General features: G+C 39.6%; 1 protein-coding gene and 1 long non-coding RNA gene across 6 annotated transcripts in view; one reads left to right on the plus strand and one right to left on the minus strand.

Moving 5' to 3' along the window:
- RORA (RAR related orphan receptor A) overlaps nucleotides 1-13,222 on the plus strand; it is a 387,110-nt gene that overhangs the window by 347,508 nt on the left and 26,380 nt on the right. For 3 of the 4 annotated variants that reach the window (XM_015872508.1, XM_015872511.2, XM_015872510.2), the window contains one exon: nucleotides 8,375-8,460. In XM_015872508.1, the coding sequence (XP_015727994.1) occupies nucleotides 8,375-8,460 (86 nt within the window). Of the gene's footprint in view, nucleotides 1-8,374; nucleotides 8,461-10,683; nucleotides 12,195-13,222 lie in introns of those variants that run through there. The other variant, XM_015872512.2, reaches the window with a different exon arrangement.
- The window catches only part of LOC116653922, a 42,493-nt gene that overhangs the window by 396 nt on the left and 28,875 nt on the right, over nucleotides 1-13,222 (minus strand). For both annotated transcript variants that reach the window (XR_004308558.1, XR_004308559.1), the window contains exons 6-7: nucleotides 6,104-6,172; nucleotides 3,848-4,011 (exon numbers count right to left, since the gene is read on the minus strand). This is a non-coding gene — a long non-coding RNA (uncharacterized LOC116653922). The remainder of the gene's footprint in view (nucleotides 1-3,847; nucleotides 4,012-6,103; nucleotides 6,173-13,222) is intronic.

Raw genomic sequence — 13,222 nt, forward strand, 5'->3', positions numbered from 1 at the left:
TCTAGTGTTAATTTTCAGCCAAAGACGAGAAGAATAAAATAGTTGTTTACTCATAAGCAACTGAGCACCAAGGAAGAAAATGAAAAGCCAAAATATTAAGGGAAACAGTGGTGTTTTATTTAATGTGGAAATCATTTCTGACCACATTGAAATATTCAAACCAGTCTTAAAATGCCTTGGTTTGAAGGGCATAGAATATTGCACAGAAACTCTATTCCTGTTCTTTCCCATTAATTTTGGTTACTAATTCTTGTTACCTGTGTGGGGTCTAAAGAATGACCCTTGTAAAAAGGCACAGTTTGTGTTCACAGTTGGTGCTAAGGTTTTTCTTAGTTTTATTTTATCCTCAGGGGAGTTTATATCATTATTATATAATTTGCTGCTGTGTTCAACTCCTGGTTGTATTTCATCCATCCACAGAATTCTTACATAAGCTCATGAAAGTAGTAACAGAAATGGAGCTTTCAGAACCTCCTTGAGTTCACAAACTAAGATTTTAGTTGTATGTCCCATGAAGGAGTGAGAGGCTTTCCAAAAAACTGGTATTCCAGGTTCCTGGACAACAGAACGTGTCTAGATGGGGCAGTCCTGATTTTTTTGAGCCATAGTGGGTCATTCACTGCTTTGCCATTGTATCCTAGTCTGTGGTGTGGTTTCATAATGTGCCCATAGTTGTATCATGCTGGAATTATCTTTACCTGTCATTTCTTCAACAAGGGAAATCTAGTTTTTTCTAGATTTCTAGGGATCTAGTTTTCAACCTCAAATCAGATTGCAAGTCTTTTTCCATCAAAAACAGAAGGGAAAAAAGATCTTTCTGTTGCTTCATGATAGAAATGCTGAGATAACAAGTTGCATTTTGGGGTCAAAAAAGGATGACAGTATTTTTGGATGGATAAAGTCAAGACAGTGGAGGGAGATAAGATTGTAATACATTACAGAAGGAAAGTCATTTTAAGTTGCACACGTGAATGAGAGGGAGCAGACATTCTCTCTCTGATTTCCTCTAACAAGTTTTTAGCTTGTTTGTGCTTCCACATAGTTGCAGAAGTCTTAAATGTTGTGTTGGGAACTTCCTTTTGTTTTAATTGTTCGTTGCAGAGGTTAAGAATATTTTCATGGTCTATTAAAGTTTTTCTCAAGAGTTTTTTCATTTTAATATAACATTAACAATGCACAGAGACCTCACCACAAAACTTCACAGAAGTAGCTGTGCTTATTAGAGATCCTAAGCTATTTTCCATAGAGCCTCCTGTCATTATGCCTTCAAGTGTCTTTGTTGAAACCCATGCTTAATGTAATAGCAAGCTTAGGTTCCTCCATTTAAAATGTTCAAGTAAAATTTCCAAGTTTGAAGTCAAACAAAAAGCAAAAGTGTAAATGACCGTAGCCTAAGAATGTGAGCTCTTATAGCACTGTTCTCTCTGACGTGTCCAGATCAGTAACAAAAGCTGAAATAATTTAGATTTATTCCTAAAAGTTAGTCTTACAAGCCCCAAGGGGCTCATGTTGTTGTTCCATACTATTTATCATGCATCTCATTTAATACTCTTTGAAGCTGAATGTTTTTAGCGTTATGGAGTGCTGCACACTATCAGTTGACCTACTAAGTAGGGATCCAGCTGTTTTCAGGCCCAAAGATCTAGCCTTGGCATTGCAGCATTTCTGCCTTCTGTGTTTGAGGTGTTGCTCATGCTTTACTTTTAATTAGTACTTTGGCCACGTTCGTTTCTGCTCCACCCATCACACCCACGGACTTCAAAGGATTCATACCAGTATAACCCCTCTGTTTATTTCATTTTATTATTAGCGTGATTTCCTAAGGAAACGAGGCTGAGAGAGGTTGTTGTCTTTGTCTCGTTTTCTGCCCATCACCCCGGTCTTCCTCATTTCCAAAACAATTTTGAACTTCTGGTAAGCTGGAAAGCATTGGCAATCCCAAAGTGGTGCTCCTGCATGTTTTATGACAGCTGAAGAAAGATATTCCCCTGAGAGAAGCTGTACAGCTGAGAAAGCTGCTGTGATTTTAACCTTTCTAGACTCTAGAAAATCCAACCATGAGACACAGATTGCTGGAATAGCAGGTTTTTTAGTTTCATCACAAGGAATGACTTATTACTAGCTACACTACCACAATATCCAGCAGTCCTGCTCATGGCCAGAATGCCATTACGTGGAGGATTACACATAGAATAAACAGACCTTGCATGCAAGGAACAGACGCGAAAAGATGTAGAGCTTTTCTCCATCAGCTATTGATCAAAACAGTGTTCTAAAAGTGCCTCAGACATCTACCAACCAGATGTCAGCCTTAGAAGTACACAGGCTTTAAATATTTTAATATATATGAGTGGACAGATGGTCACTTAGCATAACGTATTAATGGAATGGGCAGAGCTGTGCTGCCACTAGCTTTTAGTTTAGTGGAATTGCAGTGTTTGTAAGCTGCAGGTGTTCAGAGGCAAGTAATTTGCAGCCAGCTCAAATTACTTAGGGTACATGACAGAGCAAATTATTTAGGTAATGAAGCTGAAAATGCAGGAAGATTAGAATATTATATAGTAAAATCATTCCTTGTTAATTCAGTTTGTGATCAGATATTATGTTGCTTTAAATACCACATTACATGCAGTACCCTTGTTTGAGTCAATGAATATGTATGAATATGTCAGTGAATATGTATGCCTCCTAATTTAATCAATATACTTACAAACAGCACTAGCAATGTCGTCTGGCACAGACTGCATCTCTTTAGAAGCAAGTTAGCCCAATTTGTATATGTATCATATTTTGTTCAAAGCCCTTCTGAATTAGCTGCAACATTCTCCATGCCCTCTGAAGCAAAGGATGTGTAAGCCACATTCAGGAAAGGCAATTTAAATATTCTTGAAGCAAAAGAAGGGATAACTACTTAGCAATACCTCAAGACTCAGGAGATTCCAACTCCTGTCTGACTGCACACCACCTTGAGCCTTGAGCAAAGTGTTCCTTTCAGTCAGCAGTTGCAATCATGGTGCTTGCACCATCTGAGCAGGATGCTTAGTGCCCATACACACAGCTTTTAAGAATTAAGTCCATTCTGACAGAATAACCAGTAGAAGCTTCTGTCCTTCTGAACTGAGGGCGTACACTTGGAATTTCTTGATATTGTATCTGGAGAGCTGAAAGGTGGGATCCAACAAGGGGCACTCTTACCTGAACACTGTCAGTGCACATAGGTGATGGGACCCGTATGTACTGCAGATGGGGAAAGGAGTACTACCTACATTAATTTTCCTTCCAGAAAATGCTTTTTTTAACTCAGAAAACAGAAGCAGAATTAGTAAGAAGGCAGTAGGTTTGACATTCTAAAAGTTAGGCTTGTAAATTAGTTATCAGTAAATTACTTCTCTGGTGATTGAAGAGGAGGCATCTCCATTTAGGGGTTCATTTTGCTTCTTCTGTATGAGATGAATCATGCCCCTTCTCTCGCTTTCTCTATCTTGCTTCCTCCCATTCTTTTTCTTTCTCCCTTCCCCATCAGTCTAGCAGCAGCCAGCACAATGACGTGAGCTAATTACCTGACCTTCAAGATAGCTCAGGTCAGCTAGGTGAATCTCACCTGACATGAAAGAACGGGACTGATTTTTGCTTGCACTGAAGAGTCTTTCCCAGGAAATCATACCTGAGGTTTCATACTTGTTCCAAAGTGGAAAATATAACATGATCTGTGTGAACTTAGAGTTTCAAAATAGCACTGGGAAAACATGAGGAGGAATAATATATACATACATACACACACGCACACACACACATATATATACGCAACAAATATCCCACACAAATATTTCACCAGAAACAAACATACCAGTCAGACGTTCTCATTAGGTGTCTGAAAAGTGTTGTCTCCAGTGAACTGATGATATGTTTTCCTGTGTTGAGGCTCAGTGCGTTTCTACTTAAATGTCAGAATTGGGGATAAAGATGCTCCTTGCTTTATCTGGCTGTACAGTGCTCTGTCCTGACTGGAGTCTGCCCAAGGAGTCAGAAAGAAAGGAACTGTTACGATGAACTCATCCAGATCATTTCCTTATCAATGCAGAATTAGTTTTCCTGCTGTTGCTCAAACCAGAGAAACAACAAAGTGACATTTTGTGATGTGGGAATTAATAAAAAGGGAGAGGCTGTCTGGAGGGGTTGGTTGGGGACAGACTGAAAATGGCAGGCAAGCCCAGGGAAGGGAAAGAAGTGAAGGCTGGAGCAGGAAGGAATAAGGGAAATTCTTCTGTTACAGACATCAACAAAAGATGTTGTTTAGTTCTCTCTCTGGTTGTCTGGTAGGCATGGTCACTAGGAATTAGGTGGAGATAATCACGTAATTTAAGCATACCAGAGTTACTTAAGAAAATTGCCAGGTAAAGACACAATAGATGAAGGAAGAAAAATGGTTCGGCAGACAAAGCTTTTTTTCCCTTACAATGCTTGGGCTCGAGTTACTGTTTTGTCTGATAACAACCAAATCAAGGAGTCTACACTCAGTTTTCCTGCTGTAAAATGCAGGCCACGCAGTATCACAGCAGAAGGGGGATATATTTCTTGGAGACTGCCAGACTTGTCCGTGATACTAAAATCAAATACTCAGAGAGGTCTTAATGGATGTCAGATTCCCTTTACTGTAAGACCAGTTTGCCTTGTGTTTGACATGAGTTCCTAACAATTACTACCTCTGATACTCTACTACCTTTCGCCCTTATTGGCTGCTTCTTTCCCTCAGAAGCTATTTCTCTAGCAATTTGTTCAGTGCTTGAGGTGGGTCTTTGTGCTTAAGTTTGTATGTGTTGCTTTTGGTGGTTTGTTTGGGCTTTTCTTCCTATTCATTACTGCCTTTGGTAGAGGACATTACTGGTAGTATTGTGGAGCACTGTTATTTCAGGGTGTGACAGATTCTCAGGCCTTTAATCTAGAAATACAAATGACATCTGTCACCTGGATATCTGTGGCGGTTTCTAAGCAACCACAAGAGTTTATTTTTTTTTCTGCATTTGATATTTAAGAAACAATTAGCTCATGCATGAACCAGAAACAGCCGGAGCACCGCCTCTGGAGACAGAAATTGTAAACTGTAATTTAGGCTAATTCTAGTCTGAAACATGAATTACAGTATTTTATAGAATCTTGGAAAAATATACTGTATAAATATATGTAAGCACAGAACAGGTACAATTAATTTGAACTCGGCAGGAAGCTCCAAGTAACTCAGGGAATGTGAGAAACCAAGTTGGAACATATTCTTGACATGTAAAAATATTTCCCACCTGTCTTGTTTGCATAAGAACAAGGTTTTAGCAAGTACATATTTGCATGTCAAAGTTATAAGTGGGGAAAATATTTTCACCCTCATAAGAAAAATGCATAATCTTGGCACAGGCAATTTGCATTTAGTAAATTTAAACTATCTAAGTCCTTTCATGCTATATGGAAAGTGTATGAACTTGTGACAAGAGATTCCATTTCAATGAGCTGATTTGCAAAGGCAGCCACGTAGAGCAGTAATTGATCTGATGTCTTTCCATGCATTAATTTGTAATACAATTGGTTGTGGCAGTCCCAAGTAATTTATGCTTCTGAGTTTCATCCCACTGTTCTGTACCTTGAAGTGAAACATTAAGTTGTAGTTGTAAATGTTGTGTGCTCTTGAAAGCAAGTACCTCACAGGTGTAGTAAACTCTAGGAAATTTGGAATTCTGAAGTGATTCTGGATTTCATGTTGCTGTTCATATGGCCAGTGGTCAGCACATACTGGTAGAGATGGAGACTGAATCTGTGTAGATTCTCTTCTAACAATAAGACACCCTGGCAAATGCGTTTGGGACTAATTATTGCACCTTTTAGACTATTAGTAAGCTAGCTTTAGGCCATGACTTTGAAGGCATGTTACATTCCTTCAGAAATAGTCTGCAAATGTCCTGTTGCTTAAGAGACGGAGATTGCATAGACAGGCTTCATGGGTGATTTAGCTAATATGCTGGAGATTGTAGATAAACAGGATCCAATTATATCATACCTCTTCATAATAAGGCAGTAATTATGTATATAAAAGCAAATTGTGAAAAAAATATATTACCATGTAGCTGTTCAGATGAGCTTTATCACTACTGCCCCGTCAATGGTGTTGGAGAAGGCCGGTGATTTCCTGTAGCAGAGTAGAAAAACAATCAGAGATCAAATAGGCATAACTGGGAATCAACAGATCTATTCCAGAGTCTACTCATGGGATTTTGCTTTGAATCTGAACTTTACACTGCACAAATTTTGAACGTCAGAGAATTTCAGTCTGTTACTCAATTTGGGAAAGTGAAGTTAAGTGTTAACTTAAGTGAGGGGAGAGGAGTTCTGCTCCCCGTTCTGCTCAGAAGCTGTTCATAATGATTAATGCATGGAACAAATTAATAAAATAATTTACACTTTGTTTTTCCCCCTTTTATTATTTCACTTCTGCTTCATGTTGTTTAATGTGTTAGCTACGAGCAAGGTGAAATTAAAACACTTTCCAGAGGACTGCAAGGCAGAAGTATTTGTTTACTTAAGTATCCTAAACAGACATTTTAATTTCAGCCTTCTGTTGCTGCAAGGAAAGTGCGGGATTCGATGTCAAGAATGCAGAAATCTTTATGGTAGAAGCAGATGCAGGTGGAGTGAGGTCTTGTACTACAAATAGATTTTGAAAGCTGCTGATAGGAAAATACCAGGCAAACAACACCGCAGTCCCTGAGCTGTTGAGTACTGCTTTCCTCAGCTGAGCATTTCAGATGCTATTAGGTTCTTAGGAACAAAAGGGTTTCTTCAAGGAACTACTTATGTGATCTGTTCACTGCATTTGATACAGTCCTGAGAATATTCTGAACTAGTCTTTTAGCACAGCTAGTGCTGTGCCATCCACCAATGCTGCGTTTGGCCTGATCTGGAGCCATGGTGCTGTGCTGCAGTGAAGCGAAGCGCAGAGAAGTACTAGGAGATTATTCTTGTTGTAATAAGATGATTCTCGTTAACAACAAGCAGTTGGTTAGGGATTCAATGGCATGTAAAATACAGTGTTTCAAAGAGTAGACATGACTTTTTGAATGCCTTGTTGAGAGTACAGCAAGGTTAAGCTAATGCATTATCTTAGATGTGATTTTATGTGTTGTCACAGTATGGATAACCATAAACTGGATGAAATAAAGGCTCTCTGAGGCAATCAAGCATCTTGAGAATGGATTTCAGTTCCTCACAGGAGATTAACTGCACTTCTGATGTTTAATAAATCACACAGCGAGAGATACAGCCAGAGTTGTATTTGTATTCCTTTTCAGTGTAATCTGGTTCAGGAAAATTAATGTAGCCCAACCCAACACAATTGCAAAACAGAAAGTGCATTCTTAGGATTCTGTTATCTACATGGTACGTACACCCTGTATGTTTGTGTGAGCACATGCAAGCATAGGTAAACTGCTGACTGTTGGTCTTTGAAATTATAAACTAATGTCTCGGCATGGACTTATGTAAAAGACACTTGGCTTGCAAAATGACTGCAGTGATATCTGGAAATGCAGCTGAAGAGATATTCCTGAGGAGTTGTGATTTAGGCCTACATACAAAGAGTTCTGTCACACAGTAAACTGAATTACATATGCCATATTACATTGCATTTCACGTATGTTACAAATATATATGAAATCTAATAAATAAAAACCAGAGCTTTCCTATCATGTCTTTCTATGGTGTTTTCAAGGCTAAGTCATCTCATTTGTTTTCTGTATTTTGAATAGAATACTGCTGTGTTTTCCTCCCTCATTTGCTCTGTGGGAGCTAATATACAAATGCATACTGATTATTCAATTTAGCTATTCGAATTTTGGAATTATTGTGTAAAACACAGTTACTATTTACCATGCTACTTCTCTTTTTTGTTGGCCAGTTATGTGAGCTGGATGGCATGATCAAGACTTCTCTGGTAAAGATGTTGCATTCATTTTCAGGCAGGGCAAACTTGAAAGTTACCTGCTACAGCCAGAGTTAAGACTGGAAGAAACCATTCCAGTGTCTTCCTAGCTCTTTGGCCAAAATGTGAACTCCCCTGCTCTTTTTGGCTTTGAAATGCTGATTCCAGCCTTCTTGTGGGTTCTTAAACACCTTCTCAAATGACCCATTTTAATAACCCAAAAGCTATTATATAATGAGCAGACATAATTTAGTCCAAAGCTCTAGGGGACCCTCGGAGTTCAGCAATGAATAGTTAATGCAGTATAATGTTTAGCAGGTTATTAGTTTTCACTGTACAAATGCTGATCAGGGAATGCTTTTATAAGGTGTTTAAAAGGAAATGTAATTAACTGGTTGTGTGCTTCTGTTGCAGCTCAAATTGAAATTATTCCATGCAAGATCTGTGGGGACAAGTCCTCGGGAATCCATTATGGTGTCATCACATGTGAAGGCTGCAAGGTAAGGGTCTAAAATTTTAAGTTTTGAAACAGTGTTTGGCCTTTGAATAGTGATTGTTTTCCTTCCTTTTTTAAAGAGCAACTATTACATGGAAGTTGAATCAGTAGATTTCATTTCAAAGAATATGAAATCAATTGGTGAGTCTGAAGTACTGTTTTCATTTGGGTTTTTAAGAGGTATTTTTGTGACACACACCTTCTCCCTCAGAGCCTTCAGGACAGGCTCAAAAAATCATGCACTTTCGCTGCATGTGCTCTGAACGGTCTCTCTGTGAAGAAGCAGAAGAGGTATAAAAAGATGAACCAGTTCTAGCATATCTCAAATGATCTGCTGTGCAGATGCACTTGAGAAGAATTTGTGGTTTTCTTGATTCTCTCTCCACATTTTTTGCTTTGTAAATTGCTGTGTATCAGTGTTGAAATGGCTATGGTGAGAGCTCTCTGACTTCTTGTCTTTCTTCTACAACCCGCTACAGTTAAAAATCTATTCTGTTTTGTCTGGAAGATGCTGTTGTGCCGATACCACTTGCTGCTGGTGTTAAACATAAATGTCCAAGTCTTTCTGTGAGCAGTGCCTGTTTCTTGCAGTGTAGCTCATTGTTGTGTTAAGGTTTAAGATTTTTGATTTTTTTTCTGGATTTATACCTTTTGAAGCTCTAGTGAAAAAGAATTACATCAGAAGCATGTATGTTTTGTTCAGTTTGTCCCTCACAAACAAGAACTATATCAGACAATGCTTTCATTAGTCCACAATGCTGTGAAGCCAAACATTGATGAGGGGATTGAGTGCACCCTCAGTGAGCTTGAAGACAGCACCAAGTTGGGAGGGAGTGTTGATCTGCCTGAGGGGAGAAAGGCACTACAGAGGGACCTGGATAGACTGGATGTGCCAAGGTAAACTGTATGAGTTTCAATAGGGCCAAGTGTCTGGTCCTGCATTTTGGTCACAACAACCCCAGGCAATCCTACAGGCTTGGGGAGGTGTGGCTGGAAAGCTGCCTGATGGAAAGGGACCTTGGTGTGCTCATGGACAGTCAGCTGAATATGAGCCAGCAGTGTGCCCAGGCGTCCAAGAGGGCCAATGGCATCCTGGCTTGTATCAGAAATGGTGTGATGAGCAGGACTAGGGAAGTCATCCTGCCCCTGTACTCAGCATTGGTGAGGCCTCACTTTGTGTACTGCATTCAGTTTTGGGCACCTCTGTACAGAAAAGACATGGAGGTGCTGGAGCAGGTCCAAAGAAGGGCAACAAGGTTTGTGAAGGGCTTGGGAGAGCATGGCCTGTGAGGAGAGACCGAAGGAACTGGGGCTGTTTAGTCTGGGGAAAAGGAGGCTGAGGGGGAAACCTTATTGCTCTCTTCCAATACCTGAAACTCCACTGAGAGTGGAGTTGGTCTCTTCTCACTGGTTGCAGGTGACAGGACAAGGGGAAATGGCCTCAAGTTGCACCAGGGTAAGTTTAGGTTGGATATCAGGAAGAACTTCTTTGCAGAAAGGGTTGTTAAACACTGGAATAGGCTCCCCGGGGAGGTGGTTGAGTCACCGTGCCTGGATGTGTTTAAAAACCATTTGGATGTGGTGCTCAGAGACAGGATTTATTGGAGGGTTGTTAGAATTGGGGTAGTATGGTTAGGGTGTGGTTGGATTTGATGATCTTTAAGGTCTTTTCCAGCCTGAGTGATTCTGTGATTCCTTTTTGTTACAGAGTTACAGCACTAGCTTGAGAATGACAGTTTGTACAGCAGTGCTGTAGCTTGCTGCTTTCTTTATACAAGTATGTGTAGGAGTCCCATGCTGATCGGTTTTCCACTAATAATCTACATTTCAGAAATTATATTTATTGGTAGGTTTTAGTGTGCTCTCCTGACATGCTTGATATTACCTTTAATCTTCAAAGAAGTTAATTCCTTGCTTTCACACTATAGCAATTTCTTCTTTCTTTTTTCATGGAAAATTTTAATGTTTTCATTCTCACATTGTCTCACTCATGCGAAAGTATTGGTAAAAAAGAAGAAAAAATCCCAAGAGTGTTAAAATGATCCATGACTTCACAACATGCCCTTTTTGACAGGTGTTGCTATGGAAAAATGCAGGAAATCCACTAAAAATGCATTTGATAATAAAGCTTCTTGCAGTTAACATCATTTATCTATCACACATCAGCTTTGCAATGTGGCAGACATTTACCTGGGCAGTTCAGCTGTATGGAATAGAAGACCAGGCAGTTACATTCAGTGTTCAAGACCCTTTAATCTTTAAAGGTCTGGACCAGTATACCTGACAGGCTGCCTCAGGATCCCCGATGAGCATCACTGTCAACAGACTGAGGTTAGCATAATACTAACACTCATCCGTGCAGAAAACAGGGCTTTCTCAACTTGGCTTGTTGCAGAACAGGAACAGTCTGCTGAAGGGAAGGAAAGTTGCCAACTGTATTATCTTTTGCTTCATCTTAATGCATGTCTTTGGCACTGTTTTCTCCTAAGCCCTGTATGTGAGAAAAACCCCCAACAAAAGCAGCAGGATGACCACAGACAGCAGCAGCACGTACCATATTCACAGGCACGTTAGTTAGCATGTAGATGGTAAGAGCTTAGCACTGCAGCTTAGAGAGAAGTATCTACTGAGCATTTCTCCATCAGAGTGACTGTGGCTTCCCAGGAATAATGTAAACATGAGTTATGAGGAGAAAAGCCCTTTTTGTGCCTCTCAGCAGCCAGAACAAAAGATGCTAGCTGGGAGTGAGAAATTCATGTGGAATTCCTTACTTACTAGAAAAAACAGGATTCAAACTCCATATAAATTGAGCTCTCTGGAGGTCTGTGCAGCCCTTAATTTGCTCTAGAATGATCAGCATTCAGAAAGGGCAGAAGGAAGAACAAGCAAGCCAGTCTGCTCAGCACACTGAAACCTGTTCGAACCTTGAAAGTGGCATATGCGTGAGTAAAGAAGACAGAATGAAGTTAGGCATTTCTCTTTCTCTTGAAGCAGCAGAATAGCCATACAATTTCAAGCAGCTTTTTAAAGTTGATGGTTAACAACTTAAGTTATTTCCCTTCGAGGAGGCAAATAAATCTGAAGCTCACTGTTCTTGTACTGCCAGATCCTGGATGACCTGCAAGTAGTGGAAGATAAGGGAGCTCTAGTGAGGACAAGTCACAGGAAGAGTTTACATGATAGTGGCCACAAAGCATTTAAAATACCCTGCTATAGCAGATGGATTTTGTTTGTGCTAAGCACTTCCACAGTAATGTCAACAAAGTCTCACCCAACAGAACTATTTTGGCTGGTGGAAAAGTTGGCATAACTTGGCTTCTGCCAAACGAGCCAGGTGTTTATTGGTCTGGAGTTCTTTGTTTTGTTTTTTGTTGTTGGGTTTTTGTGTTGTTGTCTTTCTTCCCCCTGAAGTGCATTTCCCAGGTTTTCTGTGGCTGTGATCTCTGCAGGTTTGAGCATGCTTACAATTGCTCTTCATGTTATGTTAAACCTTCTTTCATAAAAACTACTTTGTTATGAAGAGCTAGTTCCCAGCCCTACACTGATTCCTGGAGCCAATGGCTTCCTCGGTAGACAGACCCGCAGAAGTCAGTGAGTCTCTGCACAGATGTACAAACTTATCCATGTGCATCAGATTGCAGGATCAGGGCCTTAATCATCACAAGGGAACAGCTGTGCTGCTGCCCTCTCAAGTCAGGCCTGTCAGGGATGACCTACAGGCAGGAAAGCAGCAGCAAGGTAGGATTTTTTCAGCTCCCTTACTGTTTTTCGTTCTCCTTCAGTGTGACTGTTAATGTTTGTTAATAGCAAACTTAACTTAAATACTACTGTTTAAATACTAAGAACTATCAACAACATAATTTATTTAAAATATAAAATAAAGCTTTAGTTGCAAAGATGTACTTTGAGGACTTAATCTCTGTCATGCATGTAGTCACAGAAGAGCTCTGGTTAAAGTGATTTCTGCTGATCCTGTTTATTGTCCTGCAACGTTTTAGCCCTTCCATTTCATATAACAAAGTTTTCACACCAGTTTTTCTTGCTATATTTAATTTCATATACTAGAGTTGAAGACTTTTGCTGAAGTCAAGTAGTGTTTCCTGAGAAGTTTTGATTTCCTACCTTGCAATGAGATTACTGGCTGTTTTTGTGATGCTATTGGCTGTATTTTACACCAAGTACTCCTAACCCATCAACCTATTTGTCTGATTTGAGTGCAGTAAAAAAATAAATAAATAACAACACCCCCTATTTCTCTCCTAACTGAAAAATGACGTTTGTAGCCAAGCTCTGTTTTATATTTGAGCTGGGAGGGATTATTATAGATAAAGAAAATTTTGAAAGGCTTCTTCTATCTGACCATTGCTGATATCCAATATATGTCACACAGTGAGATGGAAGAGAACAAGAGTCATTTAAGACCTAACTGAGAAGCATGGATGAAGGATGCCTCTCTGTTGCATAACTCAGAAATAAGAGTTTATTCTCATATTTAATATTGAAAATAGTACTGTAGAAGCACTACTGAAAGAACTAATATCTGTATGGAGCACTTGTTCAGCTGTTAGTTGTAGGAACTCATTAAAAATGTTTTGCTCTGTGCTAGGTGCTATGGTGTGAGAGGAGCCTGGTCTGTATACAGCCATACTCATTTATCACACCTAAAGGTTCTGTCTAATGCTTTCTGCTTCATATTGGCTTGTTGACCTGTTATCAAATTAACTGATTTATTTATTTAAGTTCTGGCCAATTACTCTTAGGAGTCC

This window comes from Coturnix japonica, chromosome 10, assembly GCF_001577835.2.
Source record: "Coturnix japonica isolate 7356 chromosome 10, Coturnix japonica 2.1, whole genome shotgun sequence".
Classification (NCBI taxonomy): domain Eukaryota; kingdom Metazoa; phylum Chordata; class Aves; order Galliformes; family Phasianidae; genus Coturnix; species Coturnix japonica.